The sequence below is a fragment of the Abramis brama genome (assembly GCF_963993115.1).
Source record: "Abramis brama genome assembly, chromosome: 7".
Taxonomy (NCBI): Eukaryota; Metazoa; Chordata; class Actinopteri; order Cypriniformes; family Leuciscidae; genus Abramis; species Abramis brama.
The window spans coordinates 9899994-9916269 of record NC_139969.1 but is presented as its reverse complement, the minus strand read 5'-3'; the positions used below and the strand labels follow the sequence as shown (position 1 = coordinate 9916269).

Below are 16276 nucleotides of genomic sequence, written 5' to 3'. Positions count from 1 at the left end.
TCGCGCATCAAGCAGGTTCGGTTAAGCTTCTGTTTATGTTTATAAGTGAATAAAAGCCTAAATTAAATCTGTTCATCATATAAAATGATCATGGCTGGGTTTCCCGAAACCTTCTTAACCCTACGTTCTTAAGTTACACCTTAAGCTGTACCTTATCATTAATACGCATTTCCCGAAATGTTCTTAGTTAAGTATACCCTCTGTAAGTCATACGTTCGGAAGGTTGGTCTGGACCACTCTTAGCTTTAGCTTATCACTGTTGCAGGTCTATACGAATATAATTCTGAAGTTTTAATACACCCAGACAGTGTCAATTAGGCAAATGTTTTCATGCAAAGAATAAAATTGTCATTACACTGATTGTTGTTAGTGAATTTTGAATCTCTTCTTGTAAACGCAGAGATGTGGATTCAGACGGCAATTAAATTACCACACGACCTGTTTGTCAAAAAGGTAATTTGGCCAGGGATTTTTAAATTTTAAAATACTGTAAGAGCCCATGAGAAACAATTAGCGTCTGAATAGGCCTTAACTGACAGTAGCCTATGCTTTCACTGGACCCTTGAAAGCGCTCCGCAGAGCTGCGCCTTCTTTTAGAACAACTATATGCTGTGTCGCTGCCATAGTTTGAGCAAACTCCCCACCACAATCATTCCCTTTAAATAGACTATTAAGCCTTTAATGGTTTGCCAGCTGATGTACCTTTGGATAATATAATAAAAAATCAGTTTAAATCCTTTTTGATCACTGTACGTAAGATATAGCTACACTTTTATTACTGAAATGCTGGAAAATATTTACAAGAACAATATTTCATCGCAGCTCCACCTCAGCGAACAAAAAATGGGAAAGAGAAGAAAGCAGGAAAAAATTGTAATGGTTATTGTGGCAGCAATATATGATTCAATTTTAAAATATGTATAGGCTATTATAGTTTGGATTATCTTTTATAATATCCCATGAGTCCTAATAAATGCAATTTCAACTATTTCTGAAGTGCTTCTTTTATAAAGAACACCTCACATAATTCAGTGAAGCAGCCCCTGCACAAGAGAATATGATTCTCGAGCCATCGATATCAACAAATTCAGCACCATTGCCACGGACAGCACCTGGTAACGTCGCACGTAAGAAGGTATATCTTAATCAGCTTCCTATGGTATGGTTCGGGGAACAAGCGCTAAGAGAAAACGTTATCGTGAAACGCAGCCCATGTCTTTTCAGAAAATTTTGACTATCGCTCCATTCATTTGGATTAGTTTTACGATCTCTTTATGAACTTTTTGAAGCATTAAATTAGTAGTTGCTTAGCTGTAAATGGAGGGACAGAAAGCTCTCAGATTTCATCAAAAAGATCTTCATTTATGTTCCAAAGATGAACGAAAGTCTCACAGCTTTGGAACGACATGAGGGTGAGTAATTAAAGACACAAGTCTTAACATTGGCTAAGTTTATGCAACTGGCCCCAGGCTACTACAGGTAAACAGGGCTGGTTCTGGAGACATCAAACCTCAACCACATATGAACACAGTACAACCTTCCCAATAAAGACTTTAAGCACCCACAAAGGATGTTATCTTAAATTCATATGCAATTGATTTTAGTGTATATTCTGTATCAAGAAATCATGTGACAACAAGGTTGCACATTAATATAATGTTTTGATAATTAAAATGATAGAATTAGATTACATGCATTTCTCCTTACAAAAAAATAAAATAAAATTCAGGAATCCCTTCATGGAACATCCAGGAACATGTTGTAACGGTTACTGGGTGAAAATCACGCAATACACATAATACTGTCGTTATTTATCGGTTTGTGACATTTACTGTATATATCTCCAAAATTACATTACATTTCTCTTTTACTCTAAACAATCCATGGAGTTATTCACTCATCTGCGTCCCACTGATGGTTATTTAGACCATTCTATCAAAACACACACACAAGGGATCTGATTTTTTTATTGATGTTTTTCTGAAATTATTTGAATTTGACATTTTTCTTTTTACAAGACATTTTACAGAAAATCAAAGTTAGCTTGGTTAAAGTCAAAATAAAAGTACTAAATAAAAGTAAAAAAATAATTAGACGTTTTAAATGGAGTTTGGAGAGAGAACGGTTAAATAGACCTGTACCAATACATACAACATGGGAATTCCCAGATATTTAAACAGTTTAATGGCAGGTACCATGTGGCTGCTCGACATTTACTCTGAGATGCATAAAAAGCATCTGTCTGTAGGTTAACAAACGTATCTCCCCTTCGCAATTCTACAACTTTTCCCAGCATTCCCGATGAGTGCCCCTATCTGGCTCGAGGCTGACATGCATGAAGACTTGAAGAGAAAAACATATCCTGTGAGATTGAGATGTTTATTGGACTTTGGCTTGACTTTTCACCTGAATATGAATTGAGTCCAAGTCCTCATCTCAGTATTTAATCATTTATATCACTCTCAAAAACCTTGCTGTCCTTAATGCATCATTTCTGTGACCTTAGCATGCCAACACCATGATGGTAAACATTTTTATGAAGAAACAACCACATGAATTCTGCCATGTCAGTCAAATGAGAGTGCAGAAATATTATTAAACATCATTAAACTATTACATTTCTGCTTCCAACACACAAACAGTCCAGGGTGCTGCTGCACAGCTTGTCATTACTGACATTGACATGACAAATATTGCTACAATGTTGTTTTTATGTTGTTTTGTTCCCCTAACATGTTGACAGGTTACAGACATGTCATCAGACTACAAACATACACACATCTATCATGGTCGGCAGAGAGCTAGCTAAAGGAACTTTTTTTTTTTTTTTTGCATTGAAGTCTTTGCAACAATATGGCCGAATGAAAAATGAATGTTCTCATGTGGGCAGCAGGGGGCAGGAGAGAGTGCTGGGGTTTTCTTACCAGCAGAAACAGGGAATGAGAAGTGGAGGTGGTGGATGAGTGTTTGGGATAGTTATAGGAGGATGAGAGAGAGGTGAAGTAAATCGAGGACTTGGGATGAGTGATGACTGGTAAGTGCCACCATAAGAGCCGGCCCTCATTGGGCAGTCGTTTAAAAAAGGGACAGAAGGGATACAGAGATAGTTTCTCCAGTTACAAGTGAGTTGTTAAAATAATCAGCTGTTTGTCAGACAACAGCTTATGCAGACAGACGTGAGAATCTGGCTTAGAGTATCAAGTATCGAGTAATCAAGTCACAGTGTGTGTTAACAGTATCGACGTCATTTTGGGTATTTCAGTCACTGCGGTCGGAGTAAAAACACAGTAAAACTCTAAGTCAAATTCGAATTGCTGTAAACTACGTCAAAAACGTTTTGGGAAGGCACTTAAAATTGTACGATGGGATACATGAGATGACGCCATGAGTGTTAGCATGTGTTTCAGAAAGTATGGACGAATTTTATTTGACTGAAATTAAATTTTAATTGTGAGAAAGTGCATGTGTGTGATCTATGACTAAAAAAATACTAGTGCTATATTTAGCTCTCAGTAAATGAAGGGCGGGGAGGGAGGCTACTTTAGGGGGCCGGCCTACAGGAAGTGATGTAATAGCACCAGTATATCAGATGATGAGAAAGGTGAATTTATAGATGGAAAAGTAATTTAAAAAAACAAACAAAAAGTGTCAGAAATGCTATACGGAAGAGAGATTAGAGGATAGAAAGACCAAAGACAGACAAAAACAGAGCGACAGGCAGTAAAACAGAGAAAAACAGAAAGAGAGGGAGGGAACAAGAGAAAATACAGTTAAAATTAAAGTTTCCAAAATAACTGTTCAGCAAGAATACAAAGTGTGAAAAGTGTGCGGCGAGGATTGTGATTGTGCTCTTGTATAAGACTGTATGTGTGTGGGGAGAGAGAGAGAGAGAGAGAGAGAGAGAGAGAGAGAGAGAGAGAGAGAGAGAGAGAGAGAGAGAGAGAGAGAGAGAGAGAGAGAGAGAGAGAGAGAGAGAGAGAGAGAGAGAGAGAGAGAGAGAGAGAGAGAGAGAGAGAGAGAGAGAGAGAGCGAGAGAGAGAGAGAGAGAGAGAGAGAGAGAGAGAGAGAGCGAGATGGCGGAGCGGTCTGTCACTTAACAAGTGGAAATCTTCACCATTCTGCCACCATTACAGCTCTCAAAAACACATCTGTCAGTGTGTGTGCAAAGGACGGCTCTCAGCTCTGGGTTTTGTTGTGAATGTGTGATGAAGTGATGTTATTTTTAAGACTGTGTCCTAACCAGGTGCAATGCAACAACTTTTGGGCGGCAAGTAATTTGTCTGTACTCCCTGGAAACACAAACGGAGCACATTTTCATTGAACAGATTTAAAAGATCAAGAGTGGGGTTCAAAAGTCCACACTGAAAAACTAGGATTCAAAATCTAATTAATTTCTAGTTTACTAAATAAGAAATATCAAGATGCTCTTTGGAGAACATCAGGTTTTGCATAAACTTGTGAGTTACTAAATACTAAAACGTTTTCACTTATTGTTATACTGAACGTAACCTCACTGCATGCATAGTGTGATTTTGGACCAACGAGATAATAATGTGAACAGAGTTATCCAGATTAATGTAACAGAATCCCAGCAACCTAAATTATAATATAATAATTACATATTACAATTTTTAAATATCTTGTCACAGCTGCGCAAGACATTTTTTGTCCAAAATAGAGACAAAGCAAATACTTAGAGAATCTGAAATTTACTTTTTAAATCACCTCTTCACTCTTAAGTTATGCCGATAATATAATTTATAATTTTTTAGTAAAGTAGAAAAACAAGAAGCTTTTCAGATTTTTGAACCTCACTGCATGCGAAGCCTGATTTTGGACCAATTCGATTTTAATGTGGGTGGAGCTATCCAGATTAACGTAACAAAGGCAGAACCCAAGCAACCCAAAATATATCTAATTAGAATATATAATATAATTATAAAATATATTGTCACAGCAGCGCAAGACATTTTCTCCAACAAAACTGTTTAACTTGTCGCTTGATTGTGTTGCACCTAGATTGGACACAGATTATTATTATTTTTTTTTAAATGTGTTTTTTTTTGGGAGGGGGGTTTGAGATTATAATGAGAAAAACTTCACCCCTCTCCTGTCCTCCTGTTTTTAAGGATTCATCTTTCACTCCTCACCTCCAAAACTCTCCACCACCCCCTCTTTTCACACCCGTCTCTCTTACTTGAGAGCGATTTTGTGAGCGAGTTGAGAAAAGAGCGCTGCGGGACTTGTTTTAGTTTGCCCTTTCTCTCTCTCCTGTTTAGTGAGCTCTAGCTCAATGGTCATAAGAACCCTGTCCTGCCTGCCCAACTCTGCTGCCTCTCCCTGGGCTTGAGTCTGGGTCGAGGCAGCCCCACTCCGGGGCTCTAGCTCTCTGCTCCACAATCCCTATTTCTTCTCTCTTCGAGACTCCTGTTTCTTCTTCTCTGATGCTACTGCCTTCAGCTTGGCCGGATCCATCACAGCTGAAGCCTGGAAAAGAGAGGGAGTGTGGAGAGGGGAGGAGTGAGTCTCTACGGGAGGAAAGAGAGAGAGAGAGAGAGAGAGAGAGAGGTATAGAAAGAAAGCAAAAAGCAAAGAGAGAAAGGAAAAAGAAGGGCTTGTGGGTTAGGTGGGAATGGTCAGATGAGTTTATCGGATATGAGGAACCAGAATAAGGGAGGTAGTTTCATTACAGAAGAGAAGTAGAAGAAGAAAAGAGAGAGTGAAATGCTAAACAAGTGGTTAGAAGGAGATGAACACCAGGGGAACTTTCGGTTTCTGGAAATGGAGGACAAAACAGGAAGTGGCCAGTTAGGGAGTGACAGCGTGACATCACAGCACCTAAATAAAAGAACTCATACAGCTGACCTTTGACCCCTTCACCCTAGGGATGCTGAAACATGTTTGATTATCTTTAGTCTTTCCACAAAGATGATTCACTGTATGTCTGTCAGAAACTAGAAATGATGCTGCACATGTAACTCAATTAAAGGTGAAGTGAATCATTTTTCCCAAGTAAAAAGTTGTACAGTAAGTGGACTTCCTGAACAGAGCAACACTACGCTCCGAGTCCTGTTTGTCAAAACAATGAAAGGGTGATAGTGGCTTTTGGAAAGACAATGTTATTATTTTTTCCAGTTTTGTTTGATGCTACTAGTAGTGCAGAAATTATACACTTCACCTTTAAAATTAATGTTCCAGAATATAAACAAGTTAAGCTCTAATTTAAACCTGATTATCACTGAATTTATCAAAAATATTCTTTTAAAGTTCTTTGTGATGTCAAATCTATAAATAAGTTCAAGAAAGGCTTACAATAACTGTACATTTTAACTTGCTGCTTTTATAATACAAATTGTCTTTAAACATATACGACTATCCAGCAAGTTTCCACAATGGAATTTTAAAGTCCTGAGATCTTAGTTCTAATCTGCAGCATTTTATCAACCTTCATTCAGTTGAATAGATATTGGAGGGTGGACTGGGTTTACACTGACAGAACCAAGAAAAAAAAGAAATGAAAGAGAAAGAGAGAAGCTGACAGGAGACTCATACACAGGAGTACAAATAGAGGAATGTATACTGAAACAGATGACGGAAAGAAAGAAGAAAGGCAATAAAAAGAGAAAGAACATGAACAATACAAGACTGGAAATCTGCTAGTTTGATCCTGTAAGAGATGAGATGTGTGCAAGGAAAGAAATGTCTTGATTGTACATGATGGTGTTTGTCATGATGTAATACATGATTAAAGTGCATACATGATTCAGTCTGACAGCATTTTACTGTTCACCTGCGGAGAGAACGGATGCCAGCGGAAAACAGACTGCTAGAGGAGAAAAATACGATTCTGTGATATGAAGGATGTGAAGGATAATGGCGTGGAAAAGTGCATAGAAGAAAATAAACCCAGAGAGAGAAAGAAAAGTAAGGTGGTATGCAAATGAATGGCATGTTAGCACAGTAAAAGATGTATGAGCTCCATTTGACTGCCAGCTCAATGACACCGTGGTGTCCTCGAAGTCCACGGGATTATAGAGAAGAGCCGAAAGTATTCTTAAATCTGGCCCACAAATTATACTGTTATAGCGTAGCCTAATATATAATTCTCCACATGGCTTATTACAGGCCTTGAGCGCGCAACTGCAGTCTACAGTATGTGATGGCAACAAACAAGCCTGTGTGCCTATATCCTTCAAAACATGTAGTTTTGACACCATTGCTATATCCCAAATGTCCCCTGCTTCTATTTTTGATGAGGTACAGCTACTCTAGTCTAAGCATGTACTGTATTACAAATATGTTTACATGCATTGCGAATGAGGCTTCATAAACTGGCATGCAGAAGGGAGCACAGACACTGAGGTAGATGTGGCTTTACCTGGAGTTTCGCCTGCCATGCACCTGACCTTTCTCTATAGTGCTTATTTTATTATTACATTTATTAATAATAAGAATCATTATTTAATTATTTGCTTTCATTAAGCCTATATATACACACACATACAGTACATTACTGGTCAAACCTTTATTTTATATTTTATATTTTTTAAGTCTCTTACGCTCAACCAAGGCTGCATTTATTTGATCAAAAATATAGTAAAACAGTAATATTGTGAAATATGATTACAATTTAAAATCAGCATAGAATGATTTCTAAAGAATTGTGTGACACTGAAGACTGGAATATTGGCTGCTAAAAATTCAGCTTAGCCATCATAGGAATAAATTAAAAATATATAGTTCTTTAAATTATTGATGGGGAAACTCAGTCGTAGAGGTGTTTAGCTCCAACCCTAATCTGACCACCTGAACCAGCTAATCAATCGCTGCTTCGAAATCGCATACTGTCAGAGTAGGTGCTACATTTGAATTTGAAATTACGTAATGACTGTTAAAAACAATATGCTCTATGAATATGGGTAGCATGAATGAAATTCAGACGTACTACATCCGCCATGTTGTTGATGTCACATGACCTACCAGCGTCAGTTGTGTCACATCACTGCCACTCATAAATCCTCTCCCGTGGCCTCATGGGATAGTAAAATGTCCATTGTATGCACACCTTAGAATCTGGGCGGAAGCATTGGGTCACCCGGGTACTTTACGCCTACTGTTTTTCGAATACTATGTATTCGGACATTCTACACGATTGTTTTTTTGCATACTGTATAGTAAGGAAGCATTTGATTTCAGAAGCAGCGAATGTCTTCAGGATTACTAGAAGGCTACTTGCAGTGCTGGGTAGATTTGTTAGTTGTAGTTAGTAAAAAAAAAATACATTACACATTTATGGTAACAAAATCGGACTACTTTTTGATTACTTTTAGATTACTTTTGACCTAACTCGTTTATCACATTGATTTGAATAGGATAATCTTGTTAAAATTGATAAAAAATACAAAGAGATAAATATATATTCCATTCTTTGTTATCAACAACATAAAGTGCATTAAATATTACATTACTTCAGGGTTTCCCAGACTGGGGTTCATGAGTTTAATTAAAAGCCATTAATTAAATCATAAAAATATAAAATTCGAACAAATCACTTTATAATAAAAGCCATCAAAATAAAACACTTACTTAATTTAAAAATATATATATTTTATTTGTTCATCTGCTAGTATGGAGAATCAATGAATGTGAATATGAATAATTTACTGCCATTGTGAGTATAAAATGTAATGTATCCAATAAAAAAAGTTATATAATGTAAAATAATGTAAAATGTAATATAATCTTATTACAACTTACTTAATTTTTGGAATCTGATTACGTAATCTACATTACATGTAATCAGATCCTATCTAGCACTGGCTGCAGGCAGATGAGTTTTATCAGGGTTGGAGAAACTCTGCAGGACAGAATTTGCCCATCGCTGTTTTAAATTGTAATACTATTACACAATATTACAGTATTATATTTGACTGTATTTTTGATTAAAGACCCCTGTGGTGAAAATAAAGTTTTTAATGTTGTTTATATGTCTATGTGGTGTTTTTAATATGCTTTAAGACAAACCATGTGCAAAGTCAACACCATTGCTGAGTATTTTCTCCTTAAAACTGCAGTGAACCAATGACAGTGTCAAAAACGTGGTTTGAAATTGCTGTTGTTTCTTACGTCACAAACTACCTTGTAACCAGTCAGGTCAACATGCGGGCGGGCTTTAGCATATCATTAACTATGAGCGCTCTGAAGCAGTGGAGAAACAGGAATATTTTTCTGTTGATATGAAAAATCGGGTACATTTAGCAATATAGCGAGTGAATTATGTAAATGATGTATATTACGATGTTATGATGAACTATATGCCTTTCTCCACTGACGTTCTGAGTTGTTCAAAGCGTTTCTAAGGACACTGATTTTTAGAAAGCAGCTGTCTGACTCTGAGATGGCGAACGGGAACATGGTTTATGTAACATTAGCAACACATTATCAGCTGTTTGATAACGTAGTCAAGCAAAAGGCTAATCATATTTTTAATAATTACCGTTATGTGTCCAACGTTTTAAAGAGCGATACCATTGTGCAGTGTTTACCTACAGTAAAGTTGACAGTGAATCATTGAGCAAATGACTGGAGGCGGGCTCATTTGCATATTAATGGCTCCGCATATACTAAATGAAGCAAGGGTGTAGTTACATTCAAGCTATTTTAAGGCATGAGGATTTTTTTTTTTTTTTTTTTTTTACAGGAAAAAATGTTTATATTTGTCATTTTGGTGATCAAAGATGAGTTTTAAGCGATAAAATTATGGGGACTTTAAATAAATGCAGCCTTGGTGAGCAGCATAAGAGACGTAAAAGAAGTAATTATTCTCAAGTTTTGACATATGCTTATATAGCTGCTAACTAAAAATCCCTTTACTTGTTTTAAAAAGTACTTTAAATACAATTAACCACAGACAAAAAAGGGGGGAGAGCATTGGAGGACAGGAGGTCTTTAACAAAGCACAAGTGAAAGAAACTAGCAAGCATGCGTGTATGTGCATGTGTGTTTGTGTGCGTTTTTAGGGTGGAAGCATGTGAACACTTGCCTGTTTTTGCTGTGATCCTTCTTTTCCTTTGCCTTTCTTGCCATGTTTGCTAAGGGGAACAAAAATACAAAAATTGCATAAACAATGTGGCCATCTGGTGGATGGAGAACTCAAATGAACTGCATGTTTGCTACAGTAGTTGTCCTAAAGTCTCATCCTCAAGTATGCCTATAGACCTCCCACAATCTATTTCATAAAAAAGATAAATGGCACATAAAAACAAAAACTGTGGTTGGGCATGTCATTCTTCCTGCCTAAATGTGTGGTTCTGCATTGTGCATATGCATATGGCTATGGCTATGCAAGACCAGTTGGCTTACTACTCTCTAGTTTGGTTGGGGGTTCCATTGATGTATCGCTTGTTACGTGTGTGTTTTTGTGTGAGTGTGTGACTAGTGGGGATCTGGGCTGTGTCTTGGTAAGAGTGTGCGTGTGAATAGGAGCGTGTGTGTCAAGGCCGGGCAGAGGGTCGGGTTTGGCTTGAGGGAGCAGATGCTCCCAGACTGACCTCATGCTCAAGCTGAACACTCGTCTGGCGACCAGGAAACGCATCAAATAGTAAATTGCCACAATAAGGATCAGCAGTCCCAACACTACGCCAATAATGGCCCCTGTTATCACACCAGCCTGGACTGGAACTAAGAAAGAAAAAGAGAGAATATAAAGTGAGTTTAGGTATGCAGATTAAAGGCCTTTTACAGTACTGATTTATTAGTTGTCCTTCCCTTAATGCACCTGTTTAGTTTTTACAGACACAACTATATTACTGAAAAATAACAGCAAACAACATCAATCAATCAATCAATGTCCACCTGGAAAGGTGCTCATATTCTCCTTCCAAACAAGCCGGCTTAACCTACAAATATCGCGCTCAGAAGTTAAACCTATTGTTTAAAAGGGGAACAAGGGGGAAAATCAAAAGCACCTGTGCAAAAAAAGCATTCATTTGATGAATTAGGCTCTGTGTGAGGCATTTGGATCCAACAATGGCTATTTTTCACAAAAATTTCACTCTCTGAAAAAACTAAAAATGGAAACTACACAAGGAAACCACTCAGGTCTCTGCTTTACTGTTATTTTGTTCTTCCATTAGCAGTAAACTTTCATCTCCTGCCATAAGATCTCAGATTTTGTATGCCACCCTGGAATAAGATGAGCCTAAAGGCAAAAATCAGTCTTAGCAACTGCAGCATGAGGAGAAAACAAATGAGGAATCCAAATGGTTTTCTTGTATAGCGTGTTTCTCTGCAAAGCTGGCATTTTTTTTAAATCGTCTTTTTTTTATTAGTGAATGAAGACAAAAATGTTCATAGTGATCGGTTACCAGTCTCAAACACCATCAGTCGAACGCTGGAGGGGTGGCCGGCAATGTCAGGTGGGTTCTTGGCGTCACAGGTGAAAGTTCCATTGTCTCCTAAGTCGACATTCTTGATCAGGATAGAACCGTCACGGCGACTGGGGTTCCCCACAAACTCAATGCGGTCCCGGAACGGGCCTTTGGTGTCCAGGTAGGGAGCTCCGCCTGCATAGTGGAAAATCTAAACAAGGAAAGAAAGCTTATTTTATCATCACATATCTCATCCTAAAATGTAATATTATATCAGACATGATTATATCAACTTCAGCAATTAAAACGGAAGCAGTGAGTCTTAACAGCAAAACAGCCTATACAGTGTAAAATGTAAAATCAAATTAAGTCATGCTATTCAAACCACTGTGTTGCATTGCATAGTGAATAAAATTAAACCAGTATGAAAAAGCATCCACAAATGAATGAAGCTGGTCGGCCAACTCAAAGAACTGCACAGCGCAGTGCAATGTGGAAAGCAGAACTACACCCACAAGAGCATAATATTTCTATTTGCATGGTAATTATCTCTACAAACCACACGGACACATGGATATTATTCCCAAGGGGTGAGCATGTTTTCATACAGATTTGTGTTACATTACCAGTACACACACCTTTTAACAGGTTTAGTGAAATGCAGTCACACTATGTTAATAATAATTGGCTTCATGCTGAAATTGCATATTAAATTAATTATTAAAAACTTGTAAAACTAAAGTAGCTGCTCTCAAGCATGGATTGCCTTTTAATTTTTTCTTCAGATATTTCGGAATATAGACAGTTAAATAATTTTATGTGAAAATGTCCTTTATTTGTTGTGGTTAAAATGTTTTGGTTGCCTTGTCTGCTGAAGAATGCCTGACTATTAAGAAATAATTGCAACTTCTAACAAATAAATGAACTAAAATTAAAATTAAATCAGTGCAATTCCTAAGCCATTAAAGGTACCAAATACGTCTTTGTGTGAACATTGGTCAATATATTTATTTTAACATGTTTTGTAAATTAGCTTTGTGTGTTTCTCTGTGCAGAGACACTATCTTAATGGTATAGTTAACCCAAAAACGAACAATTTTATTCTCACTCATGTTCTTTCAAACCTGAATGATTTTCTCTCTAGCAAGGTACACAAAAAGAGATGTTCAGCAGAATGCCCAAGCTTCTCTTTTACATAAAATCAAAGTGAAAAAGTCTCCTTATGTGTTCCATGCTAAAATATGCTATAATCTGGAGTTAATGTAATGAATGTCATTTTTAGGTGAACTCTCCATTTAATTCCACAAATACACATAATTCTAGAATTTAAAAAAATGTAGGAGTGTGTTAAAATAGTGAGTTTCTGCGTGCGTGTGCATGTTTCTACGCACTGAGATGCCCTCTTTAGCCCCATCTGCACGGTAGTGCCATGAGAAGGTCACATCTGGAGAAGTCCACTGCCAGGAGAAGAAAGAGCAGGAGAGTCTGACATCTGTGCCCACCAAAGCATGTTTCTCCCAGCTTGTGTACACAACGATAGCCGTGGTCTGAGAGGCTGGAACATACAAACACAGAGCGAGGAATATTAGCCTACATGGGGACACAAATCTTTAAAAAAAAAAAAGAATAAAACTACAGTGGTAGAAATGTAAAATTCAAATGTGAAAATACGAAATAAGACAAAAAATAAAATCTGAAGACCATCTGTGAAGTTTGAAAAGTCAGCAATGTTGCACTAAAGAATTATTTTAAATGATGGGCACATATATTCATTTTCAAACGAATATTATTATTCATCAAGCTATATCCAAGTATATAAATAACTAGAAATCTTGATTTCCTAGATGCAAAAAAAGTCACATAAAAATATTAAAATACATAATACACACACACAGTTTTTTACATCTATTTTTAAAGACTGAGGGGAAATAAATTCACATTATAATATAAAAATGTAATATTTGTATTTTTAAGATATTCTTGTAAGAAGCTTTGTGAGTATTTCAGATAGGCTACACATTAGAAAGTATTAAAAAGTTAAAATTCATCAAATTGAGAGCTAACAAAAAAGAAAAGGAAAGATTCTCTCTATTCTGACTGTGATAGGTTGACTAAGGTCCTTTCTGATCTACCTCATCTCTCAAACCTGGCCAGTCTCGAACAGGTAGGCATCAGGTGCACAAAACACAGGTGAGTCTGAACACACAATAATACTGTCAGGTTGTACAAAAGCTAAAGTGAAGGACTTCTAGATGTTTTCTGGTTAGTTTGGTTCAAAGTTTGTTTGCTTTGTTGTTACAAAGTAATGAAATGCAAGATGGATGAAATGTATTTACCTATGCCCAAGAGCACCACGGACGTCAGTGCCAGTATAGACAGCATGATCTCCCTCCGATCTCCCCGCAGGTCAATATGTAAAGGGGTTCCGAGAGAGCGAGGGATGGAGAAAGGAGAAGAGATGGAGGGAAGAAGGGAATGAGACCAGAGGGCATCAAGATGAGACTATTCAGTCCTGGACTTTAAACCCAACCACACCCCAAACTTAAGCCCCGCCCTCACCGCCTCATTATCTCTTGCCTTCTCTTTGGCCCCGTCCCTGATAGGACAGTCTCTCTCGCTCTCTCTCTTTGTCTCCATCTAAAAGACTGTCTGTGAACACGCTATAGAAAAGGCGAGTGATACAATAACCTGAGAATGAATCCTCTCTCTCGTTCCCCAGCCAGTTAATCAAAGCATCACAGCATCTGTTTAACAAGGAAAGATCAAATTTGAAGGACAAAGACACTGCAGCAATAAAGAAGAGTCAGATTATATTTGGAGTTCAGTTTATGTGGGTGTGTGTGTCTATCTGTGGCTTAATAGTCTGATACCTCCTTTCTCCTTATCCTGTCACGGTTGAGTGCTGTTTGTCTGTAATCCTTTCTCTCTTATGCAGATGATTCGGCTCTATAAACAAAACATACCCAGAGAAGCTGTCGGTCTGAAAACACAATGAGCTGCAGGTCTTTAACATCTCACCTGTCCTGACCTGGTCGCCATCTGCCTGCCACTCATGTTCACATTACAGAAAAGAAGATGGACTTAAAGGTGAAGGGTGTAACTTATGTGCCGCAAGCATCACCAAAATGGAAAAGGAGGGATAATATTTTCAAACAGGTTTCCAGACCATTCCCGTCCGCCATTATTCGGACAAACCGTTTTTCATGCCCCAAATTCAAGCCAAATGGTTAAGCTAATGTTTACAAAAAGTTTTGATAGCGCCATTTTGTTTAGACTTCCGGGAGAATCAACCTACCTTATTTTGCATATTAAATTGGACCAACACTTCATCTTTAACCCTATAAACCCTACATATAGATATATGTATGTCTATATAACATGATCGAAACATTTACAATCTACAAAGCTTTCTGCCCTATGATTGACAATTACTTTTTTAGTCAGTAAAAGGCCTTTTAGTGTAATTCTAAACGTCCACTTTTAGATTATTATACTCGTCTTTTTGCTGTGGGAAATTTAATGATTTTTATAAAGTAAATGTAAAAATAACTTTTAGATTGTTAGTAATATTTCAAGGTGACCTTTTACTGGACTGAAGCAACTTGATTATTCACACATGCAAGTATCAAATATGACAGACATTTGAGGATTGTTTATCTGTACATCTCTTTAATAATTATATTGCATTGCTTTGAATAAAAAAAGTTTTTTCCTCGAGTGTGAGCTCCTCTATATATTAGCCATAAAAGCCTGATGTATCAAATATGATACAAAATGCAAACTTTTTTAAAAGATTTTTTAAAATATATCTAAAGTCTAAACTGTTCCATTAAAAAAAAAGACTTTACAGGGTTAAAGGGATCGTTCACCCAAAAATGCAAATTCTGTTAACATTTTCACAGCTTCATTTCATACCTTTATAGCTTGCTTTCTTCTGCAGAAGATAAAAGACGACATTGATGGATGTTGGTAACATTGACTTCCATTCTATGGACAAAAAACACGGAGACATTTCTCAAAATATCTTTTGTTTTCCAAATAAAAAAAGAAAGTCATAAGTTTGGTACGACATGACAGAATTGTAATTTTTTTGACATGTGTATCCAAACATACATTGTATTCAAAGCATCCATCTTTTCAGTTCATGCATTCCCCGGTAACTGAACCCATGACCGTGGCTCGACTAGTTGAGCTACAAGAACTAACCCTTTTACAACTACATCTTTAACAACAAACAAGTTAAATGAATGCATGATCATAACAATATGACATCAAGTAGAAAAGCAAGGTGGGGGCAAGAGAGAAAGACAGGGAGAAAGAGAAAGTCACCTCCTGACCCTGTTTCTCCTCTCGCTGCCCTTTCACCAGGACAAGTTTAAGAGATGAGACAAAGACATCTCTTTCTCCATCTCTCTTTTTCCATGTCTCACTCTCTCCAGATTCCTCTCCTCTGCTGACGTCTTCCAGACACAACAATACAGAAAGAGAGACAGACAGAAAGACATGGGGTGAGCGGGCGGGTCTAATTTAGAGCTGCTTTCTTTCTTTTCCACCATCGTTTTGTCTGTAGACAAAGGTTTGCATTCTTTCCTCCTCCAGTCTCCCACCCACTCCTCTTATTCCAGTAAGACGGCAGTAAAACAGACAGAATATATTAGAAACGGAAGATATAAACACATGGGTTGATATGAGGACACTGGCATAACAAAATGACTGGCAAACTGGATAAAGGAAAATAGGGCACTGTTCTCAAATGTATTTTGGTCCCCTATAAGATGCTTTACCAAACTGGTGTGCGTATCTTTATTACTTAAAGTCGCCAATGATATCAAAACTGACAATTCTTGGTTTTTTTTATGGAATATTGCAGTATTTGTAATAAATTATTTATCTGTGCGCATCTTTCT

At 37.3% G+C, this 16276-nt stretch overlaps 1 protein-coding gene across 4 annotated transcripts; it reads right to left on the bottom strand.

Moving 5' to 3' along the window:
* Positions 1 to 1949: 1949 nt before the first annotated feature.
* Positions 1950 to 15527, bottom strand: mpz (myelin protein zero). 4 transcript variants are annotated; one of them, XM_084118675.1, is made up of 9 exons: positions 15483 to 15527; positions 15285 to 15356; positions 14240 to 14315; positions 13706 to 14113; positions 12761 to 12924; positions 11367 to 11580; positions 10551 to 10680; positions 10043 to 10091; positions 1950 to 5487 (listed from the first exon to the last, which is right to left on the bottom strand). In XM_084118675.1, the coding sequence occupies exons 4-9, from the start codon at positions 13749 to 13751 to the stop codon at positions 5404 to 5406; spliced, it is 687 nt and encodes a 228-aa protein (XP_083974801.1). In that variant the 5' UTR covers positions 13752 to 14113; positions 14240 to 14315; positions 15285 to 15356; positions 15483 to 15527; the 3' UTR covers positions 1950 to 5403. The 4 variants fall into 4 exon arrangements, with proteins under 4 accessions (XP_083974801.1, XP_083974802.1, XP_083974804.1 ...); XM_084118676.1 differs by having other exon boundaries at positions 1950 to 5775; positions 15483 to 15525; XM_084118678.1 differs by having other exon boundaries at positions 1950 to 3657; positions 15483 to 15522.
* Between the last annotated feature and the right edge of the window lie 749 nt (positions 15528 to 16276).

Coding starts and splice junctions, on each gene's coding strand:
- mpz (XM_084118675.1), bottom strand. CDS start 13,751: ATGCTGTCTATACTGGCACTGACGTCCGTGGTGCTCTTGGGCATAG. Junction 10,681..11,366: donor ACTGATGGTGTTTGAGACTG/GTAACCGATCAC, acceptor TTTCTTTCTTAG/TTCCAGTCCAGGCTGGTGTG. Junction 5,488..10,042: donor AAGGATCACAGCAAAAACAG/GCAAGTGTTCAC, acceptor TCTCTTTTCCAG/GCTTCAGCTGTGATGGATCC.